This window comes from Bubalus kerabau, chromosome 20 (assembly GCF_029407905.1).
Source record: "Bubalus kerabau isolate K-KA32 ecotype Philippines breed swamp buffalo chromosome 20, PCC_UOA_SB_1v2, whole genome shotgun sequence".
NCBI lineage: Eukaryota > Metazoa > Chordata > Mammalia > Artiodactyla > Bovidae > Bubalus > Bubalus kerabau.
Window position 1 is genome coordinate 6398851 of NC_073643.1, and position 9759 is coordinate 6408609.

Consider the following 9759-nt stretch of genomic DNA (forward strand, 5'->3'; position numbering starts at 1 on the left):
AAGTTAGGCAGGTTTCTAAGAGCCACAGCTGGGTCATATGAGGGCTTTTGGCAGACTAGAAAAAGAAAACCCTCTGGGTCATCCCAGGCTAAGTCTCACCTAGTTCAAAACATCATTGAGAGGGCTTTTTGTGAATTTGAGTAAGGGCCAGATGCTCAGGGCAAATGCAGCCCTGTTCTGGAGTACACAGCTTGGGGAACAGACTGTGGGCTGGAATTAGCCCTAGGTTCTCCTGCATCAGTGCATCCTGTGCGGCAGAACACCTGGACGGACACCCTTACACAGCAACCCTGAGCTTTCTTCATGAAAGCAAGCAACCGGGCATCAGAAGAACCCATGGAGCACCGAGGGAAGGTTTCATGAAACAGGACCTAAAGAAAGTTTTGAAGAATCTTTATTTGTAAAAGATACCCCTGAAATTCTTGAGCCAAATTCTAATCTGTGGGTGGAAGAGGTAAGAGTAAAGATCAACCCACTGTTAGCTCAGCCCTGCCATATAGATGGGGCAGAAGCAGAAAGTATCATGTGGGCTGGGCTGGCAAAGTGGCATCTGTCCATTTAAACACCTATGATGTGCACATCAGTCTCCCCGACTCCTGCAGAGTAAAACACAGAAGCAAAATATAGTCCCTCCTCTCAAGATTTTAACACCTTGTTGAGATAGAAGAGCAAGGAAGAAGAGAAGAAACTGGAGCGTGAACAAAGCTTCACTGCTCTCTTACCTGTCTTCAGAAATAAGCCTCCGGCTCATGTGGAAACACTTGGTGAGCTCTGTGTGATAACACACAATACATTGCTGCTGATGTGCGCTCTTATTTATGGGATTGGATACACAGCAGGTTCCTACTGGATAGCACAGGGAACTGTATTCAGTATCCTAGGATAAACCATAATGTGAAAGAATATTTTAAAATGTATACATTTATATGTAACTGAATCACTTTGCTATACAGCAGAAATTATCACTACATTGTAAGTCAACTACACTTCAATTAAAAAAATTTTTTTCTGTATCCTGGATATATAATAGGGAATCATAGATTTATTGACTGAGTTTGTGATGGATTTCATGGGAGTTCTGGAAGGACAAAATTACTCAAGGGATTTCTTGGGGAGCTAAAACATAAGCCAAATATTGAAGAATACATTCCATGAACATAGGAAATATTACCTGTCTAGATATATTTGTATATTTGAAACTTTGCAATTAAGAGATATTCTTGATCTATTAGCCAAGATATTTAATATGAACAAGCTGCAAATATGGATCAGTATGAAAGTGGCAGAATTTGACATGCTTCTAAGCCCACTGTGTCTTGACGACTTCCTTAATGACTCTTACATTGAGAGACCTTGGTAGCTTTTAAAGAATGCTCGCCAGTCCAGGTTTGATGCACGATACTGGATGCTTGGGGCTGGTGCACTGGGATGACCCAGAGGGATGGTGTGGGGAGGGAGGAGGGTTCAGGATGGGGAACACATGTATACCTGTGGCAGATTCATTTTGATATATGGCAAAACCAATACAATATTGTAAAGTTAAATAAAATAAAATTTTAAAAAATTAAAAAAAAAATAAAGAATGCTCACTGGAAAGGTCACCGAAGGGGATTTCAAAATTGCTTTGGTGTAATGACCACTCCTCCTTCATTGTTTTCACAGACCATAAGCAAGACTGAAGAATGTCCGTCTGAAACTCTGCCTTGAATGAAGAAACTTCATTAAACAAGAAGTTGGCTTCCAGTTTTGCACAGGCGTCGATGGAATGCTGTTTTGTTTGTTTTTTTAATTTTCTACTTTACCCAATGAAAACAACATGTTTTTACGTGCTGTGCAAATGGTTCCTTCATGTGGTCTGACAGTTTACTTTTGCATCATTTTTTTAATTAAAGAAAACAATCCCAGAAGAGGACAACAACTACTACAAACAAATAAAGCAAAACATGGAAGGTTGATATTCACGTGGAAGAACATTTGAATTCAGAATTTATCTGAAGGTGTAGATAGATTTTTTTTTTTTTAAAACAGGAAATCTGATGTCAAGAGGTGGGCAAGCAGAAATGGAAACAAATTGTCTTCCTCAGTAATTAAGCTACTCTTTCTTTTTCTCTTCTTGTTTAAATCTAGTGGGTTGGGTTTTTTTTTTATTTTATTTTTTTCTTAGAAATATTTAGGTAAGGTTTATCTTGAATCTTAATTGCCTTAATTTTAAGGACGTCAAAGGCTCTCGAGGCAAGCTGTCAACGTCTTGTTAAAACCAAGAAAGAATTGAAATATTGTACCGGTTTTCACTGGTACAGAAGTCTAAGACTATGAGTTTTTAGGGTGGAAAAAAAAAACTGTACAGTTTTAAAGAAAATGTTTTTCTTCATTTGAAGAAAATTTGCTGATAAAAGAAACCATGGCAACTGCAAGAATTGGGGAAATGCTGGGACTTCTCATGAACTTTGTCTTAAGTGTTGAATTGTTCTAGAAGGCTAAAACATTTTAAGGTAAAGTTATTAATGTTGGTTTAAAAACAACTGCATTAGAAATAATGCGTGTTTGGGGGGCAGAATGCAGATTTTTTTAATTTCCAAAGCGTGATCGCTAGCAAAATCATTAGTGCTTTTTATCTGCAGTCTTTTTTATGAGCTTTACAAACTTTTTAGTCAGCTTTGCTTGTCACATTGCAAAATCTAGCTTAAGAGCATTAAAAAAAAAAAACAAAACTTAAGTAGATAGGAGCTTATTGTCAAAAAGTGCAAAAAAGAAAAAAAAACACACAAAAAAAGCAATAGATAGAGAAATTGTTGACAATTTCTGTAGTCTTTCCTAGTTGTGATCAAATTCAGCCTATGGATGGCCTGTTTTATACCAAAGATGAAGTGGCACCCTGTTGCAGTCCAGAAGATAGAGGTTGCTTTTCTTTTCCTCTCTTTTCTTTTTTAAAATTTTATTTGACCTACATGGCCGGACCAGTTCTTTGTTTGTTTAAACTACCTTCCACTGGTGTTTTACATACTGCAAAAAAAAAAAAAAGTTTTTATTTTAAATGTATATTTGTGGATAGTAGAAGCTTGTTCCTGTGGTCAGCAATATTAGCGCCAAGAGTTCTGGATTCCAACCAATAGAGCCAAATGGCTTTAAATTCCATGTGCTTTCTGGTTCTTTCCTAGTGCTCTTGAATCATGAAGTCTGTATCGATGGCCACCAATGAGCTAACACGCTTGTTTAACAGGTTGAAATTTCATTATGTGAATTTTGGACTCAAGATACTTCCTGAACTGGTCTGAAAGATCACTTGTTGAAAAAGCTCAGTGAGGCTCTGTTGAGTGGTGAGTGGTCTCCTGAAAAGGCCTTGTGCGGTATTTCTAACAATAGCCTTCCTTCTAAATTTCCGCACCTCTAGATTTTGTCTTCTTGTCTCAGTCTTTGTCATCATCTACCATGAATAGCCACCTTGACCCTGTAGTTAGGGAAGCGATATCTTTTTGGTGTGTGTGCCTCATTTCATTGTATTTTCATATCCTGGTATCGTCAGAAGAAAGACAAGACAGACTTTTTAATTTCAGTTTAACTCTCTGAGGCAAATAGGACCAATGAGATTGAGGATTCTATTAGTGGAATTCAGGTAAGCTTTTAATGCTAGTTGACAATCAAGAAATTATATGATTTATATGAATAAGAACCCAAATAATTAGATTTGATCAATTCTTAAAGCCAAAGGAGATATATCTTACATTGAGAATGATGCAAAACTTTGTCTAAAATGAATTAAATTGACTTACCAAGCACCTCTGCATATTTGACTCATAAAATCTATGTTCAACCTGTACAGTTTTACCTGAAATGGAAGACAGTGGAACTCTGTTAATTGAACCATGCACTAGAATGGCTTTCCAATGGCTTATTAGAATCAATAGTTGAAACTCTTTTCACAAAGTGACAGGAACCTTAGTCCAGAAGGAAGAGGCACTATAAAAGAAAACAGGGTAGGCATTTAAAAACTAACATATTAAAAGGTAAATCATATTCCCATTAGGTCAACATGAATAATGAGTTTGACTCATAAAATTCATCAACATTACACTATGTTTGATCTATAAACAAAGGTCTAGTGTTAAAATATACCTAATTCTCTTATTTGAAAATCCCATGAATTGAAAGCTCTTATCTAGAGAGTGATTCCATATCTTTGTGGTCCAATTAGAGGCAAAAATTTAGCCAAGGCAGTGTAGCATGTGCTACAAAAAAATTCCAACTGGTCACAGCCATCCCTATGGTTTTCCATGCTTTAGAGAGAATACTAAACTTTTGTTTTGTTCCATTCTTCAGCTTCTCATGTATTTTAAGGACGGCATTTTCTCTTTGAGAAATGGGCCTCCGAGTTACAGGGGGATGAGCAAACCTGTATAGGAGCTGTGCTTTTTATTTCTCTTTTTCAGTCTCTGAACTCTGTGTATAAATAAGGATTATCCTGGGCATAATTCATTTGAATATGAAATCAACATACTTCCTTTGTTTTCTGTAAAACAAAAAACATAATGTGATACAAAGAAAGTCTCATTTCCACAATCAACAATGAGGCTAAGGGGTAGCTACCATGTGGCTGATGACTGTGTCTAGGTAACTTCCTGTTTCTATTCAAAACTACTGCTTTATTTATACATTCAGCAACATTTTTTTCAACTATAAAATTTCAGTAATCTCAATTTTTTAAGCCACTTCCGGCAAAAGAAAATGACTTGCCATTTTATGTGTCCATCTGTGCTTTATGTTTGTTTTTTTTTTAATATATATTATGCCATAACATATCTTATTTTAAATCAAAAAGAAGGAAAAGTGGCACATGTTCAAATTTGCATGTATCATCTCTAAAATTTATCACCTAAAAATTAATTTTAAGAATCAAGCCTGGGAAAAAAATAAATACATCAATAGGTAGGCAGCATTACATTGTATGAAAAGTAAACCAAAACATGCATTCAATACACACTGACATCAGAATCCTAATTTAATCAACAGTATAGGTTATGGAGATTTTAACCCAATTTAGGACTACAATCATTTTTTAAAGTATTCTGGTTCACTATACTTCAAGCATTTATTCAGATTTTCAATTTTTCCTCTCATCTGCAATTGCCAAGACTTAACGTGTAAGTGTCAGTAAGCAAAGTAAAACCATAATCCAAATGGGATAAACATTATTTCCTCCAAACTCTGGTTCCGTGGTCAGTGGAGAAGCGGGTATTCTTTTAATGAGGAGGAGGTATTGTCAAGGCAGTCTGCATGGTGACTGGGAACTCCTCAGAGCATGACCACATCTTCTGAAGTCATCAGGGACCATAGGTAACACTTGCAGGGTGGAAGACTGGCCTTCAACACGGGCATGTCTAAAATAGTGCAAGTTACATGCTATTCTCTCAATAATAAAACCTTTGACCCAGCGGTGGTTTGGTCAGGGTTAGTTTGTTTCCCTGGTAGTTTCAACCCTCAAATGTTGTGCCATGCTTCACCACTTGAATCAACTCTCCTGTGACCTTAACAGATCTGCTGCATTTGACAGCACATATGACGCACTTCCACCCCCTCCTAATGAAAAACTACATGTTAAAAGCACCCATGTCAGAGATGGAAAGCCCTAGGAGGAGGCCAGATAGGACAGGAGGTTCGCTGAACCTACAGAATCCATTAACTGCTTGAAAAACTTTTATAATCATTTTTAATCTACGGATAAGAAAATAAAAGTACTTAGTTTTCCTAACTCTATTTGAATAACTGGGGTGTCTATTATATGCATATGGGCTTCCCAGGTAGCCCTAGTGAGTGGTAAAGAACCTGCCTGCCACTGCAGGTAGACATAAGAGATACAGGTTTGATCCCTGGGTTAGGAAGATCCCCCGGAGGAGGGTGCAGCAACCCACTCCAGGATTCTTGCCTAGAGAATCTCATCGACAGAGGAGCCTGGTGGGCGACAGTCCATAGGACCACACAGAGTCAGCACGCCTGCAGTGACGTAGCGTGCACACACACACACCCTATGTCTTTCACAGTGACCTAAAATTTCCATTAATGAAAGCTGAGATCTTATTAGGACCTTTGAAGTCTTCTTTATGCTTGAGGAAAAGTTTCAATGGACTGTCTAGACAGATGATAATCTTAGTAGGAGACTGAAAAGACACTTGACAATTCAGTCTCATTCTTACTTTGAGTGCAGGAACCACTGCAAGATGAGCTGATAAGCAGGGAGACATTTTTAAGTGGGTTTCAGTGATAAATGTTTTTATATGATATGAAATCAAATGAAAGGCTATTTATATAGGTAGATAATGACATGCAGCACATTGGAGGAACCACATTTCATAGTCAAATCTAAACATGTCATAGAACCCTGATCTCTATTACCTTGTCCTCAGTAAAAGAGTAAGAATGAAATTTTGTTTTCCATGTAATTGAAAAACATGACTGGCAGGCTTCAAAATTCTGAGCTCACTGGGACTGACAGCCCCTCATTCCAATTTAAAGGACTGACGGGGTTGACACCCTTCCCGTGACAGACTAATAATGAGATTCCAGTAATGAATCCATTTGTTTTGCAAATGACACCTACCATGGCATTGGAAGACAGCTGAGTCTAACTCAAACTGAACATTTCTTACCAAATATTCTGACACATGAAGTTGGTCCCGTAATCCAAGTATTCTTGGTCATGGCTTTCCCTTGTGGAATACAGAGAGTTCAGGAAAAGTACAGAAGCTGAGAACAAAATCCCTGAGTGGCCCCAACAATCTTTTTTCATGTAAGGCAGGGAAGCTCAGCCCAGACTGGTGATTTCTGGCTTTTTACCCCCAACATATATCCTGTCATGTAAAAAAAAAAAAAAAAAAAAAAAGATGGATAGCTTCTCCTTGTTTCTATTTTATTTCTGGGAGGGAAAATAATGATTTTAGAATAGCACTGTCTATGCGGCAGTTCTAAAGCTGGAGCAGGGTGAGGCAGGTCTTGGAGTTGCTGGAAGAACCACTAGGCCACTGGGTCCACATTTTCAATCCATTGTATTCCCTCCAGTTAGTGACTGCCCTGAAGCCCCAGTCCTGCAGAAATACAATCACTCCCGCTTTTTGAAGGGCTAATCATTTACTTTTGTGCACCTTGTTTATCTTCTCTTGTCAACTATTAGGACTTCTCTTTCCTTCTATTAGAATTTCACCCTGAGGATGGAAAACAAAAAACATTTGGAAATAAAATTCAAATCTATTTTGTTTCTCGTTAAGGATTGATTTATTGAAGCAGTTTTGAAATCATTGGTAAAATGAATGTCAGTGCATTATATACTGTGAGTTTTTAATATCCATAATGTCCCTTTCCCATCCACTGCAAACAAGTGCAAGTTGGCTATATGCTTGCAGAACATAAACGAAAAAAGTATAGCAAAGAATTTGGCTTTCCTCAAATGAAAGCTATTTTGATTTTGTTCACTATTGAAATTTGAACCAGTAGAACAGCTCAACTCAAAATTGAGTTTTGGGAATATAGTAATAGCTCTTGGTTAAATATGCACTTTTATCCCCATCTTAAATCTTTGACCAAAAATTTGTGCTGTTTTGTAATTTTTTTGACTTTGTGTTACCACATTATGGCTGAATGACCTTGAAATTCCATTGGATTTGTTAAAAAAAAAAATTCAAATTTAAATAGTATCCAAAGTGTAACTTCAGTGTTATGCTTTGTATTGTTAACCCTCTAATCTTATTAAGAAAGATGCTCTGTCCTCCTCCTCGAAATAGGTTATTTTTTCATATGTGAAACAGGAGTTATTCCATGTTTCAAAACAGGAAAAATATTTCACAGAGATACTTGAAAAACTTTTCTCCATTCTGGGAATTAATGCTTCCATTTATTTAAAAAGAAGAAAAATGTAATTGGAATCTTAATTTAAAAAATATATATGTAAAAGTGTACTTGCTATGAAATACTCAGTTTCTAAAAAGGAAGAAAAAGGGACACAGCTTCTTTTAAAACTGTTGTTTCAGGCCATATCTGATGTCATAGAACTTCTGAAACATCATTCAATTCTGAATTTTATTTAAGAGCATTTTGTACTGCTGTCTTTGACTGTCATGGAAAATTCTGTAATTGAACAGTGTTTCTGGTTTTATTTTTAACTTTTTCATCTGTACCACAGTCAAATTAGCTACCATTTTCCCTGTTCCTTGAGCTTTCTGTAGATCAGTGGATGTTAGGTTTAAACTTCTGTTTTCTTTGATGAAGCTTTCAATAAAAAATGAAAATAAAATCAACCAAGCAGGGCTGTTGTGTTTTTCTTCAAGCTTAGTGGGAGGAACAGTGTCTATATTTAATTGGCCTCCTACAAAATTTATCCAAAAAAAGAACCCTCCCTGGTAACAAAATGTGAGAGAAAGGGACCATTGTGCTCGTGCAAAGGAGCCTGTTTAGGAGTTTTGGAGGTATGGACCACTTAGGTCTCCCTGGGACCTCATACATTATTTCTCATTTTTATGCATAAAAATTCAGAGATCATCAGCTTCTAACTCCAATACATGCCCAACATCTACCAATAATGCTTTCTTTAAAGGGATACTGACAAAGAGAATGTTTAGCTGCAGTCCAAAATTAGTAAAGTGAAAAGTAATATATCTCAGACTTAATCTCACAGGGTTTTATTATTTCTGGATTTTTTTTTATAAAGGAGCATTATTTTCAATAATAATGAAAATCTGTCTCAGCTATCAAAAGGCCATCTTTTTGTTTAAATCCTTAGACACAGAGGGAGCAGTCTTCTCCCTCGGGTTCTTTCTCCTGCCTCTAGGAAGCTGCAGGTTACCACTGTGACAAAGTAGTCACCTGGTGGAACTGCTGTGTGGGTCTCCAGTGGATTCCAAATCCAAATCCTGGATTCGGAACAGAAGCATAATGTGAAGGATGGCTATAATAGCAAAGGCCACCACTACCTGAGCTGAGCCTTCGCCATGTGCCGGAAACGGCCAGGGGCCCCCACACTTGAGTTCACACAACTTCACACACATGCTCTCAGGTCAGTACTGCCATGGCTCCATTTTCCAGATGAGGCTTGGAAAGTGGGCAACCCAGCCACGCACCTACATCTTTAAAAGGCTAGAGTATTCTTTTAAAAACAGCGTCAAACTCTCAACCCCTGTGGGACTTCCCTGGTGGTCCAGTGGCTAGGACTCTGTGCTCCCAGTGCAGGGGGCCCAGGTTGGATCCCTCGTCAGGGAACTTGATCCCACATGCCACAACTAAGAGGCCATGTGCCAAAACTAAAGGTCTTGTGTGCCACAACTACGACCTGGCACAGCCAAGTAAATAGCTTTTGTAAAAAAAGTTTAACCTTTTGTTCTAAGGTTATTTTCTTCTTCAGAGGCTTTGGGAAATGCCAATATGGAAGGCAACTCTTTTTCAGTGTTTGTTTTTTTTTTTCCCCCAGAAGTTTGCCTCATTTGGCCTGAGATTCTGTGATTTCTATAGAAGAGGGTATTTGGACATTCATTCTAATCACCTTGGTCACAATTCACATTTTCTATCCCAGAAATAACTTGCTATTTCCATCATCTCTGTGATTTGTTCTGGAAGGAAAAGTCCTATCTACCAGATAGATAGGCGTAACTTTTCATTGACTATTTCACTGAACTGTATGCAGTCCATGGACACTCTGTAAATATTTTAATGTTACAAAGATAGAGTAGACACTTCTCATCAACAAGGATTTCATAGAATATGATATGACAACATTTTAGC

General features: G+C 37.5%; 1 protein-coding gene across 5 annotated transcripts in view; it reads left to right on the forward strand.

The window, feature by feature from the left end:
• The window catches only part of RBMS3 (RNA binding motif single stranded interacting protein 3), an 814140-nt gene extending 805888 nt beyond the window's left edge, over positions 1–8252 (forward strand). For all 5 annotated transcript variants that reach the window (XM_055557069.1, XM_055557068.1, XM_055557066.1 and 2 more), the window contains one exon: positions 1663–8252. In XM_055557069.1, the coding sequence (XP_055413044.1) occupies positions 1663–1669 (7 nt within the window). In that variant the 3' untranslated portion in view covers positions 1670–8252. The remainder of the gene's footprint in view (positions 1–1662) is intronic.
• The last annotated feature ends 1507 nt before the right edge of the window (positions 8253–9759 follow it).